Source organism: Manis javanica, chromosome 10 (assembly GCF_040802235.1).
Source record: "Manis javanica isolate MJ-LG chromosome 10, MJ_LKY, whole genome shotgun sequence".
Classification (NCBI taxonomy): domain Eukaryota; kingdom Metazoa; phylum Chordata; class Mammalia; order Pholidota; family Manidae; genus Manis; species Manis javanica.
In genome coordinates, this window is record NC_133165.1 from 109,305,279 (window position 1) to 109,326,423 (window position 21,145).

The 21,145-nt window shown below is 59.5% G+C and overlaps 1 protein-coding gene across 3 annotated transcripts in view; it reads right to left on the reverse strand.

The window, feature by feature from the left end:
* Positions 1 to 573: 573 nt before the first annotated feature.
* Positions 574 to 21,145, reverse strand: part of ELFN2 (extracellular leucine rich repeat and fibronectin type III domain containing 2) — a 53,765-nt gene continuing 33,193 nt past the window's right edge. For 2 of the 3 annotated variants that reach the window (XM_017653053.3, XM_017653051.3), the window contains one exon: positions 574 to 8,217. In XM_017653053.3, the coding sequence (XP_017508542.1) occupies positions 5,316 to 7,778 (2,463 nt within the window). In that variant the 5' untranslated portion in view covers positions 7,779 to 8,217 and the 3' untranslated portion in view covers positions 574 to 5,315. Of the gene's footprint in view, positions 8,218 to 14,929; positions 19,195 to 21,145 lie in introns of those variants that run through there. The other variant, XM_017653050.3, reaches the window with a different exon arrangement.

A 21,145-nucleotide genomic window follows, 5' to 3' on the forward strand; every position in this document is an offset into this window, starting at 1 on the left:
GAGCAGGGGTGGCTGTCGCTGAGCAGGGAAGGGCAGCAGCGCTGTCTGGAGGACATTGTGGACACAGGCAGCCTGAAGCAGCCTGACAATAGCCTGGAGGAGGCTTCCTGGGTCCCACATCACCCTAACCCCCAAGGGTAGAGAGCAATTAGCGGCAGGCCTGTGAGGAACTGGGGTCCTCAGCCACTGACCAGGGGGCTAATCTCCAAGATCAGCTGAGACTTGGTGTTGCCCAAATGCACCCCCACCCCAAAGGCCTGAATCGAGTACTGATGGGGGCCAGGACACCAGCAGGAAAGGGCAGAGCAGAGGGGGTTCCAGGTTTTCCATCAGGCCCCCAGCCGGCCATGCTGGTGAGGTCAGGGGGAGCCCCTTAGTTTCCTGCCGGCCTGCACTCCATCTCACAGCCATTTCTTTGTTCCTGGACACGAGCGCCCGCCAGCATGCCCCCTTCCTTAACCCTGCGAGCGAGGCTCTGGTGAGAAGGGGAAATGGGGTACGGGGCATCGGAAACTGGAGACTCCGACTTGTGGGGTGGTGGGGAGTCAAAATTCAACACAGACCTTTGCCCTCTTGTTTTAAATAAGAAATTTATTGCAAATATAGAAATTGATTCTCTCCATACAGGAATCTCCGAGTTGAGGAAAACAATTTCGTGCCATTTAGTTTAAAACAGGAAATCGGAGGAAGGAGAGGCAGATCTAGGGAGGAGAAATGAATGAGGTCACCCCCCTGAAAGGAGGAGAGGAAAGGGTTCAGGGCCCCCGAGGGAGGAAAGGCCCCCGCACAGCTAGGGTTCCCAGTGCCCAGCCCAGGGCCAGGAGCCCACCTCTGCAGGACCCAAACCAGGTGCCAAGCCACGGGGCCCACGGGAAGGGAAGGAGGGAGCACAAACGGCCCCTCTCCCCTCTGCCCCATTCCACCGGCTTCCTCTCCCTCCCGGTCAGCAGCAGTGAGGGACCTTTAATGAGCGGCTTCGAGGCAGGTGTGAGAGGCGGCCTGTGAATACCAGTCCTGTCTTAGAGGCAGGAGAATATGGGCTGTGGATGGACGAGGAGGGTGAGCGGCTCCTGGGACGGAGGCGCCTTGGAGCAGAAGTATCGGCAGACGGGACAGCGGTGCGATCAGGCACGCCCCCATCTGCACACTGGCCTCACGGGCCAGCTCCTTCCCCCTAAGCCCCTTGGGGGTCAGAGCCCACGGGGGCTTTCCCATACCCCCCTCTGTGATGAATGGGGTGGCATGCAGCTGACTGGTAGGCTCCCTCGGAGGGTGGGGGCGGGGCACTGGGGCCTCCCCAGGAGCAGCGGGACATCCCACCCATGTCCTGACCCTCCCCGCCAGTCTCCCTCCCACCTGGCCTGCCCTCTGGCTCCTGCCATTCAGAGCTTGGCTCCGAGGGACCCCCCCATCCCCTTCCCACTCTGTCTCCTGTTTCTATTCTGTGCCGTCACTGGGGGACACCGTGGCTTTCTCTTAGCTGCATGGAAGCCCCTTCTAAGCTAGGACCCGGCCCGCCTGTCCCCACGTGGGCCCCCTTCTTGGTCTCAGTCTGTCCTTAACTGATTTCAAGACCCTGGAAGATTTCCTTCCTTCCCTTGCCCGTGTTTCCATTTCTCCCTCTTCAATTTCTAGGCACGGGGATGGGTGAGAAACTTCCAGTTTGGAACATCAGAGACCATCAGCCAGGCCCAGACGCCCCCTGCCTCTCTGGGCCTATCCAGGCCTACTTTTCCCACGTGGACCCCTGTACTCCCGCTGCCCCGCAGACAGCTTTCCCCAGCCTCACATGGTGGCTTCCGCAGTCCTCCCGCCCTGGCCCTGGGTGTACAGAGAAGAGGGGCAGAGAGGGGAGGGCAGAAGCACCTGAACCAGACTAGGTTTTCTTCCCTGCCAGACCACCACTTTTTGATTCTGGAAAGCCATTAGCCCCAACAGACGGCTAGCGGCACCTGCCCTCCAGGAGAGGGTGGTCCCCACTGATGCCACTTCCCAGGAAAAGGCACCCTGCAATTATCTGACAGGGGCAGCAGGCCCGGGGATGACCCACAGCAGGGACGCCTTCCCAAGGAGGTACTGGGTGAGGACATGCACATCTCCAGCCAGCATGTCCCCCATAACACCAGAGCCCTGTCCCCCCCCAGGCTGGAAGCCCCTTTTCTCCCAGCTACCTGCCCTTCCTACCTGCCTGGCTACCGTGCCCATCACCATGATAAACACAGGGCCCCAGCTGGCCAGACCCCTGGACATAAGTGTTGTCTTTCGTGAATATTTTGCTCCCCTCCAGGAGAAGAATTATCCTGAGCAGGACACAGATGCAGGAAAGCCTCCGGGGCGGGCTTTAGTGTGTGGCCCGTTCCTCAGAGGGGTGTGGCCTGGCTGAGGCCAGAGGCCTGGCTTTTAGATCCCACTCTGCCTCCAAGATGGGTGTGACCCAGGTCAGAAAGGCTGGTTCATGTCTTGGAATAGCAAGACCCTCACTGTGAATATGGGAACCTATCCTTAAAACCCCCTGAAGTGAGATGGTCTGACATTTGTGTGGGTCACCTTCAACCAGGAATGATGGGGAAACGGCAAGGACGGGGCCCCCTCTCCTGCTGCTCGGACCCTCCCTTTGGCAGCTCCATCTCCTCTGCTCCTCCCATGGGGTCCTCCTGCAGAGCCCCAGGCCTCCCCTAAAGCTGCCCATGAAGCCCCAAGCTCTCGGCCTCCTCTACTCAGCAGTGCGACTGTCCCCAGCCCCACCAGGTGGTCAAACCGTCAAGCCCTGTCTCTCTGGGAGCCCTGACTTCATCTGCAGAATGGGAGCAAGGGAGGCAGAGGAAAGAGGTCCTCCAGTGCTCCCTTCCCCCAGTTATGCCCTTCCCTGGCAGGAAGCAGGGGAAGGAGCAAGAGCCTGGGACTGGTGGGACGGACCAGGGACAGGACAGATGGAGGAGGGGAGGCAGCACTTGTGGGCCCAACATCCAGAAAGACAGGAGACAGGTGGGGGTCAGGGGCTGTATTTTGGCGGCACCTGTTTTGGGTCTTTTACAGATCTGGCCCCTCCCCGGGTTTCAAGAGCTGCTTGTCAGATCACAACAGAGGGAATGTGGGAAAGGGCAGGGAGGGGGGAAGGGAGTCTGGACAAACTGGCACATACACGACAGATGTTTGCTCAGAAAAATACAGTAAAATCGTCATGCAAATATAACAGGGAGTCTGCTTTCTCACACCACTGGCTTGTCCGCCTGCCTGCTTTTCTCAGTTTTGCCAATCCAGTGTGAGGAGGGGTTGGGGACAGGTTTTGGGGGGTTGGGGGAGGTCTGCTCTGCATACCATGCTGGGCTTCTCCCCTCCACTCCCCAGAACAGTCCTTTCTTTGCAAAGTCACCCCCAAAGTGAGCCCCGGGCTTGGTCCGTCCCCTATGTGGGTGTGAGAGAGGCACTCAGTTGAGCCCTGGCCCCCCTACCCTCCCCTGTCCTCCCCCAGACCCTATTCCAGGTAGGGAGGTGCTGGAGCCCCCCACCCAGAGGATGGCATTTGTTTTCCTGATACCCACACAGTACAGGTCATGGTCCCACAGTCACACTCCCCAAATCCCAAGAAACCCGACCGGGTGGCAGGCCAGAGGCTGGGGGTCTCTAGCAGGGGCATGGGGAGAGCTGAGTGGGCTGCTCCCCATCCTGAGGTGGCTAGGGAGCCAAGGGGCACGTTGGCAGGTGGGCAAAGCTATAGTTGCCCCTTCCCCACCAGCCCACCTCCCAACCAAAGGTGAAGGGACACGTGGCTCCGGTCCCTCAGCACTCTGATGGTGGTCAAGACCCCACAGCCTCAGAACCCAAGATCTGCCCCCCCACCCCAGAGTTCCCCCTAGAAAGCCCCTAGCTCTTGAGAAAGGCTGCCTCTGCCTGGCCCTGCCTCCTTACTGCCCTCTGCCGCCCACACTGAGAGAGAACTTCCAGGAGGCCAATGGTCCCAACTGCCCGGCTCTGGGTTGCCATGGTGACAGAGGCTGGCGGGTGGAAGGGGCACCGGCCAGTTCCACTCACAGCAGGTGGGGGTGCTCTGTTTGTGCTTTGATCGATGTTGGGTGGGGGTCAGCAAGGGGGAGTGGCCTCTTCCATGGAAACATGAGAGCCCCTTGGGCCAGGGGGAAGGGCGAGGATGGGCAGCCAAGAGGAGGTGGGTGGGGAAGCCTGGGAGAGACCCCCTTCCTCTGGCAGGCTGAGATGCCGCCCGAAGACCCCACGATGGGGATCTAGCAGGTGGGAGGCCAAGATGTGGGGCCCAGGCAGGAAGGCCCCCATCACACCCTGCCTCCCCACTGCTCCCAGGCATCCCAGTTCACTGCTGCCCTTTTGGGATGAGTAGGGCTCCTGGAGATCCAGAGAAATGGGGGTGCTGGGGCATGGGGGCCTGCACCTGAAAGCCCCAGAGGCAGCTCCCAGACCACTTGGAAGACACTGGAAGGGGCTGGTGGGATGTCCCCAGGCCTCTGCTCCTTTCCTCTCAGCAGGAGCTCCCACTTCTCCTGGTGGCACTGGGGGCGAAGGCCCAAGCCCCCCCACCCTGATGAGTCACAGCTCCATGCTCTGAGCACGTGGCCATGGGGCTTTCTAGAAAGGAAAAGCACCCGACTGATTCTTAAGTTCCTCAGCCCCAGGAGACCACAGCTCTGGAGATGGGTGATAAGTGGATGGAGCTTGGAGGGCCCCAGGGGAGCCGCTGGGGGTAGGAGATAGCAGTGAGCTGGGAAGTTGGGAGACTGACTCTAACCTGCCACATGACCCTGGGGTTATCACCTCCTTTCTTGGGGCTTTAGCTTCCCCATCCATATAGGAAGGAAACAATGCCCAATGTCCACCTGGTATAAATCTCAAAGTGACCTGTGCCCCAGCTAGGGGGACCTTCTCCCTGCCCCAGAGGGGCTTTGGTCCATCACTGCCCCAGGCTCTTTTGCTCCCAAACCTGTCTCTAGTCCCAGGGCCACAGACCCCACACCCTCTTTCGGCTTCCTTGCCTGCATCCCGTCCCCACCCAGCCCCACACACCCCAGCAGAGTCCCTGGGCAGCACAGTAAAGACGACTGGTTTCGGTATCAGTGTGTAAACTTTAAGGAGAACATGTCTCTGTTTTCCTGTCCGTTATTGTCGGGTGGTAGTTGTTCACAGTCAGGTGGTGGTCAGGTGTGTGCATGGGTGCGTGCGTGCGGGTGTGCGTGTGCGTCCACTCCTCTGCCTCGGCCCCCAGCGCACCATCCCCCGCCCGGCTGCCCGGGCCCTTCCCCATGTGCCCCCAGCCCTCCCCATCCGGCCTCACCAGGGAGGGGGGGTCACAGCTTCTGCTGCGCCGAGACCCCCTTCCAGTAATCAAGGATGTCGTGTAGGTCCTCGTCCTTGGCGAACTGGACCTTCTTGCGCAGGGCGTGGCCAGCGGCCATATACACCTCCTCGCGGTGGTGCTTCTTGTAGGGCCGGAAGCGCTCCCAGATCTTGTGTGTGCTCTCGGACGAGTACTCAGGGCTGGACGAGTAGCCTGAGTAGTAGTGTCTGGGGGAGAGCTGCGAGTAGGCGGAGTCCCGCTTGGAGCGGGTCAGCGGCTTGAGGAAGGACACGCGCTGGCTCAGGCTGTCGGCGCCCTCCTCGTAGTACAGGGCTGGGAAGCTGTGCCGATGCTCACTGCAGTGGTAGGCGGGCTTCACCTCCAGGTGATGGATGCCACCGCCCCCACTGCCCCCCCCACCACTGCCCGCCGGCACCAGCGGGAGCCGGTCCAGTGGGCTGTTCAGAGGGCTTCCCTTCTCGATGTACTTGGAGTCACTCTTGGCCAGCCCTGTGGCAGCTGGGTGGTCGGGCACGTCCAGGCTGAAGACCTTGGCACTCTTGATGGAGCCACTGGACGAGATGCTGCAGGTCTTACGGGCCACAGCGGCATCAGCGCTCAGCTGACGCTGTAGTGGGTGGTGGGAGCTCTCCTTGTAGGGGGGTGAGAGGAAGCTGGGTCTCTCCAGAGCCCCAGGGGCAGCGGCCGAGGAGGCGGCGGCAGCTGCAGGGAGGGACTGGCACTCGAAGGCCAGCTCAGGGTCCCCACCGCCACTGCCACCCCCCAGAAAAGAGGCTGAGTCCAGCTTGAGGGCATCGATGCAATTGTTAATGATCTGGTTGACCTTGTCCACCTCCTTGGCAATAGTGGAGATCTCAGCGGCCGAGCCCTGGCCATTGTCCAGGTCCGGGAGGTCATCCTCAGGCCGGGCAAGGCCATCCCCACCTGCACCCGTGCGCACCTCGATGTAATTGCCCTTGGTGGTGACCTTGGGTGTGTCCAGCCCAGCCTCCAGCCCTTTGGAAGTGGGCAGCTTCTCCCCAATCATGGAGGGGATGGAGGACATGCGGGACACGGGCAGCACAGGGGGCTCGCCCAGCTTCTGGGCAGCATGGACAACAGAGCCGGCATCCACGTCCGCCCCATAACGCATCTCCAGGATGGTTTTCTTGACCTTGACAGACTTCTGCTTCTCTTCCTGCAGGCGCCGCTTGCGCAGGCAGTAGTAGACAGCTCCCAGCACGATGACCATGCCGAAGAGGCAGCCCAGGATGGTCATGATGTAGTGGGTGGTAGTGGAGGTGCTGGGCGCCAAGTCACCTGGGACCGGGTCCCGCGTGGTGAAGGTCAGGCAGGTGTGGTTGAAGCGGCGGCTGTTGCGCAGTGAGGTCACGCAGAAGGTGTATTCGGTGTGAGCCCGCAGCTTGTCAAGTGTGACAATCTCCTTCTTGTTCTTGAGCGTCATGACGTCAGAGAAGTAGCTGTTGTTGTACTGGACCAGGACGTACATTTTGCTGTAGGGGTGTGGGATGATGACCACCAGGGTGGCCGAGGTGAAGGTGACATGGTGCAGCTTGATGGCAGGCCCTGCAGATGCATCGGTTGTGGATGAGGCCGGTGGCTCCACCGAAAGGATCTCGTCGGGGTTGAAGCCCGAGTTCTCGTCGGGCTCCCTCTGGGCATCGGTGGAATAGGGCGTGGGGTGGCTTGCAGGGCGGGAGGGCAGTGAGCCATTGCGGCACTTGGCCTGGAGCACGGTGATGGCATTGAGGCTGTGGTAGGGCCTGGGCACCAGCAGCGGGTAGCCAGCAAACTCTCGCGGTGACTCACACTGCAGGCGATCGTAGTTCTTGGTGACGTTGTTGAAGACCACGAGCCAGGCCAGGAAGCCGAAGAGGTCGCACTCGCAGTTGAAGGGGTTGCCGGCCAGCTCACACACCATGAGGCTGGCGAGGCCGGCGAAGGTGGTGCCGTCGAGGCGGCTGAGACGGTTGGAGGACAGGTCGATGCTGATGAGGCTGGGACACTCGGAGAAGGCGGTGGGCGTCACCACCTCGATGAGGTTGTGCTGCACGAAGAGGAACTGCAGGCGGCCCATGCCACGCAGCATGCCCTCAGTCAGGTTACTGAGTTTGTTGTAACCCAGCTGCAGCACCTGCAGGCTCGCCTGGCCCAGGAAGGCGCCGTCCTCGATGTAGGAGATCTCGTTCTTGGTGAGGTTGAGGTCGGTGAGGTTCCCAAAGCGGTTAAGCGAGGAGTAGAGCACAGCTTTGAGCTTGTTCTCATTAAGCCGCAGGTCATGCACGGTGCTGTTGATGTGCTGTGGGATGGTCTCGTAGGGCGGCTGGTTCTGGCTGCAGATGGCCAGCCACACGTATCCCTTGTCACCCTCAATGAGCCAGCAGTCAGCGCGCACGGTGCCTGGCCAGCACATGAACAGCAGCGCAGCCGCGCACAGCCCCAGGCGCAGCATGGCGTGGCTGCGGCCCCCTGGCAGACTGCGCTCGGGGTGAGGGGCCTGGGCACCGAAGGCCTAGTGGCCAGAGGCTGGGGCTGGCAGTACAGTTCTCCCCGGGGCCGCCACCATTTTGGGGGCGACCCCCAGCACGGGGGCCCCAGGTGAGGCAGGCACAGCCAGTGCCAACTGCAGGGAACCTTTACAGGTGCTACCAATAGCTGCTGGGCACCACACCCAGGCGCCACAGCCTGCTTCCCAAAGTGGTTCCTCTCCTGCTGGGATGTGTCCAGGCTCTCAGGACTTGACTTCTTCTCCCTCTTCCTCCACCTCTTCCTCCTTGGTGTCTGGGCTCAGAATTTCAGACGATTAGCCCAGCAGGCTAGAGAACGGACCTCTGAGGGGGGAGCCCGAGAGATGGGGGCAGGAAGGAAGAGACCCATCTGTCACCTGGTTCCTGAAAGGCAGCACCAACAGGGGTGACAGGTCAGTGTGAAGCCTCAGGGCGGCCCCTCTGAGCTCTAGCACAGGCCCCCCGCCCCTTTCCCGGGCCCTCCCTCAGGGGTCCTCTGCACCAGCAGCATTCTGGGGCCCCTGTTACATAGAAGAAGAGATGTGGTGGGTAGCAAGAGAGGGGGAGGGGGCCTGGGAGAAGGGAGTCGGGGGAAAAAAATGAGGAGGGGGAAGATGGGGAGGGGGTGCTGAGGACAGTGGGTGGAGAAGGGAGATAACAGGCCAGGTGCCCCCACACATACACACACGTGCCCAAGCACACTCATGTCCACACTCATCCACCTGCCCAAACAAAGACCCCCATGGCACCACAAAAGCCAGAACGCCACAGAGACTGGTACGCACACATCCACACACACGCACACCTAGTCCTGTGTAGGACCAACAGGCCTGTACACATATGGCCACCTACCCGAGCAGGCACCCTCCAATCCAGATAAAGAATTGAGAAACCCAGCAAAATGCCTCCTCTCCTCCATGCCCAAAGATAAATAATTCATTTGTTGTGTAACTGCTCTTGTTCCAAAAATAATTCCCTTGTCTCAGTTTCCATGGGGGAGGGGGAACAGAGCAGTGTGGCTGGGGGCCCCCCAAGCAGGGAAGCAGGGGGATGCCGAGGCTGGGGTCTCTCTTAGGGGGAGGGCATGGGGAGAACTCATCCTATAAGCAGAAGCAGCACCGAGGGAAAGAAAGGGTGAGAGTCTGGGAAGCCAGACACGCCAACATCACTTCCTCCAAGTGCTTCCCATTAGAGGGTCCTGGTCCTGTAAGGGGGAGCCCCGGGCAGCTGCAGACAAGACGAGTCCTCTGGAATACGATGGCTGAAGCCTTGCATCCCTTCTGTGGTTGGAGAGTCAGAGGCCCAGAGAGGCACAGGGACTTGCCCTGAGTCACACAGCATAGCCTGGGCCACAGTCGAGGCACCAAGAGTCAGGAGGACTGGGGCCCTGTCCACCCAGCCCAGTCAGCTGGATCAAGTGCAGCACATCTATCTCCTCATCTTTAAAGTGGGACCAGGCCCCCACCTGGCCAGCTGATGGAGGAAGAGGGTGAGCCATGCTGCCCGGGGCCAACAAGCAGAGGGGCAGGGTTGGCGGCCCAGGGCCTCCAGCCTTGTTTTCCAAGAGGGGAAACTGAGCCCAGACCAGGGCTCCCAGCAAGCCAGACAGATGAGGCTCCAGCTGCCACCCAGCACGCTCTCCACTGTGGAAAGAGCCCGGGGCCCCCTCCTTCCACCTTGGGCAGCCGCCAGCGAGGTGAAGATTAGGCCAAAGAAATCCATGTTTGGATAAAGAAAGCCAAAGACTGTTGACAAGAGCCACCTCCACCTCCTGCCCCTCACCTGGGAAGCTCCAGGAAGGAGAGCACTTGGAAAAAAAAAATCTTTTTAAAGTCTTTGCCGTCAAAGCAAAACCAATTTACAGCCCTGAGCCCCAGAGGGCTGGAACAGTGGAGAGGGGAGGGCAAAATCCCCCAAGACGTCCAGAAAGCAGTTTGTTGAGGAGGTGACAGGTGAATAAGGACCCAGATAACCCCTCAGATTAAAGCCTGACACAGCATCAGAGGCTGTGATGATCAGGACCCTCTAGGCAAGGAGGCCTCACACTCCCCTGTCCCCTGCAGGGCCACCTGGGATGGAGGGGGAGGGGTCATCACCAGGCAGTTGGGCAGGAAGGGGTGCCCAGGCAGCAGAGAGCATTTCTGTCCTGGGCTGAAGGATCGTCTCAGGGCCAGTCAGGAGACCTAGGCTCCCAACCAGCCTGGCCACTGGCTCCTAGGGAACTGAGGGCCAGTCTTGCCCATCTCAGGGCCTCAGTTCCCCCACAACAGGCAGCAAGATTGTAGTGGAAGAGGCTGAGTCCACTAAGCTCACCCTCAGAGAACCTCCGCCTGCACCTCCTCGGGCTGGGGCCAGCTGGGGACCGCAGTTGTCTGCAGCTGCACATGCAGGTGAGTGTTGGCTCAGAGCAGGGGTGCGCTGATGTGTTCGAGCAGATGGATGTGCAGACAGGCATGTGTGCACATGTATGTCCATGTGCACAGGACGTGTGCACTCATGAGCACCTAAGCAGCACTCTCAAGGGAACGTGCTTGTGTGTGAAGGGGTGGGAAGGGTCGCTGTGGAGGTATCTCAGGAGAATGCAAACACCTGCCTATGTGTTGATGTGTTTACATACGTGTTCCACATGTATGTGTACATGTGTGTGTGCAATTCTAGCCACACAGAACCCTGCTACCCCACCTCAGATCTGAGTTGCTCCAACCAGCACCCCCTCAGTGAGGCCCAGGGGGTGCCAGGCAAAGCTGAAGTGGCTGCATGTGAGGGCATGTGAAGAGGCGGAGGGGGGCAGGGAGAACAGAAGGGGCCCAGGCTTGGGGTTGGGGGACTAGTCCTGTCCCATCTCTTCCCAAACGGCTCAGGGTGAGCAGAGGCCCATCGCGCCCCCACCTCCCAACCTGAGCTTTGCCCACTTGAGCCCTCAAGGTGACCCTGCCCCATGGCCCTCCCTCCTACTACCCCTGGTTCCCAGGATGGCCTGGGCCAAAGCTCAACTCCCCTTAGCCCCCACCATGCCCGTGACTCAGGTGGAGGGACAGGAGGCCCCCAGCAGCCTGTCCCGTGTGCATTGGCCACTCTGTCCCTGTCCCTGGGCTGCCTGCCCACCACTCGTTGAGGCCTGATGCAGCCAGGGAGGGGGGATGGCGGGCCTCACAGGTGCTGACAGCAGCACTTGGCCCCCAGCCGGGCTGCACACCTAAATCGAGGTGTGGGGGAGGGTGCTGGCTGTAGTTATCTCGGGCCTGAGGCTGAGGGCCCCCGGGGTCACAGGGTATTCCTCCTGCTCCCTCAAGGGTGACCCCCAGCACACGCACTAGTGGGAGGAGCAGGTCCCTCCCCCCACCCCCACCCCCACCCAACACACACATCTTAGGGGGCGTGAGGAGAGAAAGGAGGAGGTAGGGATTCTGCAGACAGCAGGCGAGGGCTAAGGATGGAAAAGCCTTGCAGTGTGGAGCCAGCACGCAGGGAAAGACAGGAATAGAGATAAATGGAGAGGCGGCTGAGAGAAAGGAACTAACTGGCAGAGGCACAGCCAGGTGACAGATATTGGGGGCGGGGGGCAGCACTTGCTGCCCACACACCCAGGACCAGGGAGACAGATGAGCACCGGGTCTGGCTGAGCCACCCAAGTGCAGCCTGTGACCAGCCCAGAGCAGGGAGAAGCGGCGGGAAGCAGCTGGGGGAGGCAGCGGCCTTTTTTGCCCGGGGCCTACGCTCTGCTAAAACGAGAAGGGTGTGGCCCCGAAAGCAAGCGGGCTTTGGGCCCCTGGCACAGTCCCCTGTCCCCCCCAGCCCCATGCAGGTGTGGCGGGAATGACCTCTGGCCAGAGCACCTCTTTAAGGGACTCGCTCTCCCACCACAGAGAGAAGGAACACGGCACAGGTGGGGGTCAGCATGCTATTGAAGTGTCTTGGGGTGGGTCCCCAGGCTAGCCAGCTACACTTTGTGATGTCCCCTGTCATGGGGACATCCTTGGACAGAGAAGAGGGAGAAGAGTCAGCTAGACCTGAGGGGTCTGAGGGGCAGCGCTGAGGGGCTTCCCAGTTCAGAGCCAGGCATAGCCACACAATGTCAGAGTCACTCTGAACAAGTGCCTCCTCCTCTCTGGGCCTCAGCACCCCTCCCCAGAAGCCACTGGTTGGCCTGGCTCACGTCTGTGCCCTTCTCCTCCACGTGCCGTAAGGTTCAGGGCGGGTGGGGTTCAGGACCCAAGGTGGCAGTGCCAGCTCCAGACCTGCCAACCCTGAATCCCATCTAGGATCTGACTGCCCCAACACGGGCTCCCCATTAGCTGACCCGGGACACTGGGCACAGCCTGTTTGGGATGAAGAGTCCCTACCTCTAAGGCTGAGTGAGGTACCGTGTGTGAAGTGCCTAGCTGGTTGCTGTTCTATAAGACTGCTCCCTGGGGCTTAGTGTCCTCAGCCTCCCCCTCCCTAGGCTGGTGACAGGGCAAGGTCTGCCTGAGTGTCCCTGGCTGAAGGGGGATGGGGCAGGGGATGGTGGGCTGGGGTCAGCTAGGAAAACTCAGGGCTGGCCAGCTCTGAGACCCTGGGTGAGTGGCAGGCCCTCTCTGAACCTCATATTCTCTACCTACATGGCCAGGTGAGTGCCACCCATCTCCCAGGGCTCCCATGACACCCCAGGACATGATGGAGACAAATATACTCTATACAGGGCAGGAGGCCTAGCGAATGTGCCACCTCGGCCAGCTCAACATGGCCACACTCCTGCTGGGAGGAGGTGGAGGAGGTGCAACCCAAGTCCACCTCCCAGAAGCAAGAATGGGGGGCGTAGCCAGGGAAACCTCATCTGCAGCAGGTGACAAGCCTTGGCCCGGGCTCCTCCCTGGGGTGCCATCGTCACTGTCCACGCCAATGCCACTAGTCAGGATTAGGAGGGCCGAGGACTCCTGGGGAGGGCCAGCACTGCACCGTCTGCTGGAAGTGCAACACCAGGCCAGGGGGCCCAGAGACTCCACCGTCCAGGACAAAGCCCGCCAGCCCCTGGGCGCCAGACACTTGATCTTGTTGCTGCCTCCACTGCACATGGGTTCCTCAAGGAGGCTGCTCTGGGCCTCGTTCCTCGTCTGTAAAATGAGATCATTATACCTTCACCACTGAACTACTATTTGTTGGGAGAACCATTAGGATTTCAGGTGCCATGAGCCCCAGCTCCAAGGCAGAGAGAAAAGCATGGATATTGGAGGCAAAGGGTCCTGGGATTAAATGCTGAACTGTGTGACATAAGGCACATCAATAAACCTCTCTGGGCTTCAGTTTCCTTGCCCATAAGACAGTCATAGCTATCCCTTACCTAATGGCTTGTGTCTGATATTACACATTCCTTGAATCTCCTATCAATCCTACATGGCTGGTTTTACAGATGAGAAAACCAAGGTTCTGAGCAGTAATCGGCACCAGGGGCCCTCTGCCTCCCTTGGTTTGGTACTAGGCTTCTGTTAGAGCAGCGTGAGTGTGCGCCAGCACTGTGTCCTCACCTTGTCCCAGATGTCACCCAAACCCCCAGGCCCCTCCACACATCCTGCCAGGCGGCCCCGATGCCCTCAGAACGTCCTTGAGCAGCTCTGGGCAGTATCTGCTGGGTTTCTGTCCACCCCCATTCAATCACGTCTTGTTAGTCTCAGCCCTGGGTGCAGCTGCTGCACATCCCGGGGGAGCTGGCCTCTGCCCCTCGGTACCTCAGCACCCGCTCCCAGCTCTTCACCTTCCTGCACTGGGTGAGCAGGGCACAGCTGCATCCATACCCGTGTCAAAGGGAAACGGGGACCAGGCCCAGCTCACCCCTGGGGCAGGTGGAGCATGTTGTCCAGCCAGCTACACACTCATTCACATTCCTTACACATCCCCATGTATTTACTGCACACCTACTAGCCTGGCACTGCAGCAGACAGGCATGCCCTGTCTGAACGGAGCTTCCAACCTACCTAAAAGAGCTTACTAAGAACACCACCACGTCAGTAACAGCAGTGCTGAGTTACTGGGGCTTAAGTGGGTTTGCAAGGCCTCAGTATATTGAGCGCTGGTCTCTACACCCAGTAACCTTGGCCAGAGAAGGTGCTTGGGCTAGTTTGCAGGGTCCTACGCTGTTCTGCCACGCTGATGGCTGGCTCACTGTGTGACCCAGGGCAGGTCATCATCACTTTACCACTCTGGGCCTCAGTTTCCTCATCTGTCAGGGGGAGAACAGCTGTGTGCGTGTGTCTCTGGTTTCCTGGGGCTACCCCAAAGCCCTCTGTAAATGGCCCACTGTGTCATCCCCTATGAACTCAAGCGGTCGCTGGGCCTTCCCAGCTCCCAGGGGTGTTGAATCTGTCAACACCCGCACCATGTCCAGGTCTCAGTGGAAGGAGGTAGCAGGATGGAAGGGTTTTTACCAGAAGGCCTTGCCTTGGGAAACCGAGCACCTGACAGGAGAGGCCTCACCCTGGTTCTGTGTGCAGCTCTTCAGATGGCCCAGCTCACACAGCCCGCTCTCTGGCACCCACTCCCCAGCCTCAAGCAGCTCAGCACCCACCCCACCCACCACGAGACACTTGGAGGAGCATGTGATCCTCCAGCCCACAGCCAAGGATGACCTGTATTAAAAGTCCATCTCCTAACCCCACCCGGGGGTCATCTCTGGCTTTCCCAGCATCTTCCAGGTTTTTCACTAGACTGTCTCCACCAGCTGGCCCCTGCCTCCCCACCTGACCCTTGACCCCCACAGCTGCCCCCTGCCTCCCCTAGCTAACCCCTGTCTCCCCAACCACTGAGCCCAAACCTGACCCCTGGCCTCCTTCACTTGGCCCCTGCCTCCCCAGCTGGCCACTGGTCCCACACCTGACCCAACCCCCAGCTGGCCCCTACCTCCCCACCTAACCCCTGACCTGTCAGCTGGCCCCAGGCCCCCCCCAGCTGGCCCCTGGCTCCCCAGCTGGCCCCTGGATCCGCACCTGACCCCTGCCCCACCAGCTGGCCCCTGCCTCCCACCTGCCCCCTGCCCCCCCCCCAGCCGGCCCCTGCCAGCCCCCTGGCTTGGGCTGCGACAAAGCCCAGGCCCCACTCGGCTGCAGCCCCGGGCACTACTCACCAGTCTCTCACCAGGGCCCGCACATGCGGCCGCCTCTGCCTGCGTGGCCTCCATTCCTTCATTCAATAAACATTTATGGAGCACCTACTATGTACCAGGCACCAGCTAGGCCCACCCTCCTGGCTCTGCCTCCTCCACCTGCTCCTCCTCCAGGGACCCAAGGGGTGAACATGCCCTGCCTTCCAACATCCTCAGGGCTGTCCCAAGGCGGGGGGCACATCCAGGCCCCACCCAGGGAGTTGGAGGCTCCGGGTGGCAGCGAGTGCAGCCCACTCAGAGGCAGCCTGGCAGGGGAGGGAAAGGCGGCCTGGGGCAAGAGGAAAACACCCCCGCCGCCCGCCTGGGTAGGGCCTAAGCACCTCCCATTAACTCATTTAATCCTGAGCACAACCTATGAGTTGGTACTATTATTATTCCCACTTTACAGAGGAGGAAACTGAGGTCTCACAACTGCTGCACAGTGGCTTTGACCCACCTTGGCACCAGGCCCATGGGTCAAGGGATGCTGTTTCATCTGGGCAGTGTTGTTAAAAAGTTTTAATTAGTTGCCAATATTGAAAACCTGGGAGAGTTGATTGTAAAAATTCCCATTTCTGGAATCTTCTGAAAAACCTAGAGGCCTGCCTGCCCAGGGTCCCCATTCCTGCAGGAACACAGAAGGTGGCATAAGCCAAGTGTGCCCACCCTCCTCTCTGCCTTTCTGGCTAAGGTTGCCCCCTGACCCCTGAGCACTGGAGTTTGTTAGACCAGCAACCGAGGGAACCACCCAGTGGGGACAACGAGAACCTCAGCCTCCTGGTCTGGGGCCTGAGGGTCCCACAGTCCCTGCCTCTTCCTGACCCCTGTCCTCCTTGGCTCTGCAGCTCCGGGCTTTGAGCTCTAGGACACTCCAATAGTGTCTAGGACACTCCAATAGCATGGGACTGACATGCTATGGGGTCTGTGATTATGAGCCTGGAGTTCAAGAGTTCTATACATAACTCCTTGGGCCAAAAAGTCTACTGAGTTTTGGTCTCTTTGAGTCACCAATTCTACAGGACTTTGAGCTGCACTGACCCACCCACAACACCCTTGTCTCTGAACAGGCCCACTGGGGGGTGGACCCCAAACTAGGGGAGCACCCATGTCACCCAGATCTGGCCCTCCACCGAGGCTGCCTGGGTTGTTGGGTTGAGTGTGAGAGTTACTTGCTCCCAAACACAATCCCCACCCCATAAAACACTGCCAGCAGGCCTGGATTAAGGTCCCAGCCAAGGCTGCTGTGGACACCAGGAGGCTCAAGATCTCAGCTGCAGGAGCGAGACCTCAGGGACAGCTTTGAGATCACCCAGAGGAGGGCCTGCAGCCATGTGCTCTGGGGTTTCTGGAATGGCCCTTGCTCCCGCTCTCACTCTGCCCACCTGGGACTCCTGCCTGCCATCCCCGCCGCCTCTCCCAGGCCCCAGGCCCCAGGCTGAGAAGCCCTCCCCAAGCCACCACCCATCACAGTGCTGAACCAGGCAGTCTCGCTGGTCCCTCTCCTGGCCCTGAGACTAGCTTCTCTGAAGTGCATGGGAGAGCCCTCAGGGGCCTGCAGCTGTGGCATCAGAGAACAAGGAAGCTCTGTCCACACTAGAGGAACCCTGGAAACCACCGGGGGAGGGCCACCCCGTGACTGCTGGCTGTGCAGAAACCACAGCCTGGGGCACGTGGCCGCCAAGTCAGTGTGGTGCATCCACAGAGACAGGCACGCATTCAGCCCGAATCCCAGCTCTGCCACCGAGCTAACAGCATGGCCCTAGCGAGCTACTCCTTTCCTCTGAGTCTCAGTCTCCTCTTCTGTAAAATGCGACTAGGACACTACTGAGAGGTGGAGTGAATAGCTTCAGAGTGGGGTCTGGCATGTAGTAAGTGCTCAATAAAGTTAGCTGCCACTGGTACCATTACTGTAGCCTGGCACGCAGGGCAAGGCCCAGGGCCTGGCATGCGCTGGGTCCTCCTCACCCGCTGATGCAACAGTGGCAGCGAAAGACGGAGGCCAGGCCCCTGACAGGGTCCTTTTAGTCTCAAGGGCAGCGCCCCCTCTCATAGGTCCAGCCCCCCAAAGACCTGCTCCCACACCCACCTCCAGCCTATTCCCCGGCCTCGGTTTCTCTCCCATTGCCAAAGCACAATGGCTGTTATAATTAACGGATTATCTCAGTGCGACAGCTGCGGTCCTTTGAAAACTAGGTTGAATAACAAGATCCTGGTGTATGGTAATTTCTCTTCATCTCCTGCTCCTTCTTTCTCTCTCCCTCACTTCAGCCTTGTTACACATGCAAATGCTTTTCCCCTTTCCCTCCCTCCCAAACACCTTTCTCCTCGGTGGCCTATTCCTACTCCTCAGGTTGGGTAGGGGACAGACTAGGTCTTCTTTCCAGGGGAAGATGAGGTAACTGACCCTTGGGGACCCTTCCTGTGTGCCTGGCACTGAGCAAGTTGCTGGACACATTTGACTGCTGTGATCTCCCGACAGACCCAAGCCCCTGCACCTGGTTTTTCCTTCTAACTCCCAGGCTGCTCCCCCTGGGCTCCTCTGCAGTGACCCTACCTGAGGTCCCTATCCCAGCCCTCTGTCTCCCCGACCTGCTCCCTGCCCCCAACCCAGCCTCTCAGCCTCTCCCAAGGCTTCTGTCATCAGCTTGGTGCTGACCACGCCTGAACTGCAGTATCCCAGCGGCCACCTGGACCCCTCCCTGGCGCCTGCAGCTCCACTCCCCAACAGCTGGACTCCTCTCCTGCTACCCCCATTCCTCTCCCCTGCTATCGCCCTGTTCCCTGAACCAGCAAGAGGCACCCACAGCTGCTCAGCTCCCCACATGGGGGAGCATTGCACCCTCCCAGGGCCCCTGCTCTGCCCCAGACTCCTTCCTCACCCAAAACGAATTCCTGTCAGCATCCTCACTGGTCACTCTGCCTCCAAGCTCACCGTCCTCTTCAATCCATCCTCCACCCTGCAGAGGACGCGCCTCCTAAAATGTAAACTGAGCACAGCACTCCCCTCCTCAAAAGCCTTCATTGGCTCCCTACTGATCTGAGAAAATTCCAACAGCCTTTTGAAGCCCAGCCCGTGGGGTCCTGCTGAGCTGGTTCTCCTCCCCACACCAATTAAAACAGTCTGGTTGGGGTCCCTCCTGTGGATTCCCACAGTCCCCTGGGCTTCTTCCATCATAACCAGAATCATAACTGCTGCCTTTAGTTGTGGACTGAGTTCTCCAAGGGCCAGGATTCTCCATTAGAGCCCAGCACTAGGCACCCAGTAGGTGCTTAATACACGTGTGTTAATGACTGAATGAGAGGCCTGCCCTCCGTTTGTAGATAAGCAAACCAAAGCTCCGTACTTAATGACTTTCTCAAGATCACACCATGTGTGCAAGACAAAACTGGAATTTGATCCCAGGTATGTGATTCCAGAGCTGGTCTTTCCCACCACCTAGGGAGGGTTGGGGGGCTTAACTTCTGTACAGATCTCGGGAGACTTGAGCCTCCCTCCTCCAGCCTCAGCTGGACAGTAAGGAGATGGGGCTCCTGCCCAGACTGTCATTTCCTTGGGTTTGACCTTGGACTTGCCACATGACTCCCAGGGCCTCAGTCTGCTCATCTGTAAAGTGGGAAGGGGCCCTACCTCACAGCCCATCTCAGAGGGTGGCTGCAGGGGCAGAAAATCAGGTGTTGGGAGAAAGCCCATCCTGCTAACAACACCTACAGGTTTTCCCACCCTCACCTCCAAACCTAACTGGGTTGCCCTTGGCTGGCACCCTCAGAGCTTGGGGGCTTCCTAGAATGGGAGGTGTCATGCAGGACAGAGACACCCCCCTGGGTGAGAGCTCATGGGAGAAGCATGGAAGGCTTGGGGGTCATATCATGACCTTGGGCAAGAAGCTTCCTGCTTTCAGCCTCAGTGTCCTCACTGGTGAGTCAGGCCCATTCATGCCCACTTCCCAAGGCTGCAAGGGTAACTGAAGCCTCGAGTGCCTAGCACGGAGAGGCCCGAGCACGGCCACAAGGTTCTGCTGGACCGTGACCCTGAAGCGTGCCCAAGGAAGAGAGGGGAGGAAAAGGGACAGGACAAAGCAGGACCATCTGTCCCTGACTCCCCATTCCCAGCAGCCCGCAATTCTGAGCCCACACCCCGATGTGTGACCCTTGGGCCCCTCCCTCCCTAAGCTCAGACCCCACGACGTCCCTTCACAACCTATGGAGTTGCCAGATGCCCATCTGCATGTCCCCTGAGCCTCCGTTCATGTCATGCCTGAGCCTGGGGTGCCATTCCCACCCTTCCCCACCCCCTGCATCCCAGACCTCATGCCTCCTCCTCCAGGAAGCCTTCAGTAATTTCCTCCACAGGGAGAGTGACAACCTCCTGCTCTGCCTCATCTTTCCCCATGGAATCCTGGAAGGATCCTATATTGTCTTACCCCACCTTACCTCCCCCCTCCATTTTACAGATGGTTAAACTGAGGCACAGACAAGGGACAGCAGCTCTCCAGGGATGCTCTTGAACCCAGGTATCTGCTACTTCCAGCCCTGAGGGCAGCTTCTCTCCTGAGGCTGAGCATTTCCACCCTTACCTGTCTTCCCCACACCCCCTAGCCCAGAGCTGCCTGAGGACGGGACCCAGTCTTCCTCTCTGCTCCCCGACCCCAGTGCCTAGCCTAAGGCCTGGCGCATAGTAGGCACTCAGTAAATGTCTGTTGAATTGAATTGCGCTCAGGGCGGCCAGTCGTCTCTGCTCTGTAAGAGAAGCATAGAGTTAGTGGAGCTGATCCCAAGGTGACAGGGTTGCGAACCAAGCTGGTGGGTGAGGAGTCCGGCCTGTCCCAAGGACCCCGCGGGCCCTGGGAAGGAGATGGGGTCTGGGAAGCTGGAACATTCAGACATAGGCAAGTCCGAATTCTGCCCCAACTGTCCCTGGCAAGTCACGCCGCCACTAGGGCCCTGGTGGCCTCATCTGTCCATTGGAGATGACACTGCAGCCCCGTTGGGCTCTCAGGACTGCTTGTGATCTGGACTAGAAGGCACGTGAGGAGCGTGAACAGCAAGTGCCAGCTCACAAGCATCGAGTGCTCAGCGCCTGACACAGAGTCTGGTGGGAATTATGCCCAGCACCACAGATGAGGAGACTGAGGCACAGAGAGGGGGGCAGCTTGCCTGAAACCAAAGAGGCCATGTGCTTGACCCCATGCTTTGTACACAGTCTTCCTGCAAAGAACTCAGACCCATCAAACGGTAGCCCGAGCCCAGGCCCAGGCTGGCAAAGACTCTCCAGGTGGAGGGCCCAGCCACATTCTCCCCTCCTGTGGGTGTGAGCTCTGATTCCACAGCCCCCAGGGGGTTCAAAGCCATCCTCAGATCCAGAGACTGCAGAGCCCTCTTCTGCAGGCCCCAGTGTTAATATAGATCAGCAGAGACTATAAATACATAGCCAGGCTGGGCACTGCAGGGCCGAGCAGAGAGAAGCCCAGTGGAGGCTCTAACCCCTGCCCTGCTCCACAGCCCTCTCCCTTGGGCCTCAGTTTCCTTGTCTGTCAGGAGCAGGTTACCCCATGACCATAACGGCTGAGGTTCTTTACCCAACAAGTGCTTTGACCCAGCCAGGCCAGCAGTGGGGGCATGGTCCTTAGGGCCGAAGCCAGACACCTGCAGAAGAAGAGAGGACGCAAGACAGGCTCCCCTGGGTCCACCTGGGACAGCTGGGAGGGGCTTAGGGACCTGGGCTCTGCAGGGAAAGGGGTCTAGGCGCCAGCTGTTCATTCACTCACTCATTCTCTCACTCACTCTGACAGCCGTTCTTTGAGTACCTCCTCCAGGGAGCTGAGGACTCACAGCCAAAAGACACAGCCTGAGGTGGGAGGTCTGGGGGGAAGAGAGCAAGATCAGCAGTCTCCTCCCTCCGCCCCGACCCTGTCCGAGTCCACGGAGGGCTGTTCTCTGGTTCCCAGGCCCCAACCCAGCCCACATCTCATGGCTCTGCATTCACACCTGCCTTCTGCCTGGACCAGGACCTCATCAAGGACAGGGACAGGGAGGGCAGTCTCACCCTGCCAAGCCAGGGCCCAGCACAGCACCAGGAGGCACTCCATAAATGTTCAGGGGCTGCAAGGTTGAATAAGGTGCCATGAGACCATAAAACACATGCACAGGGTTGTGACACAGGCCCAGGGGCTGGTGCAGGGGAGAAGGTTGCTCACTGCA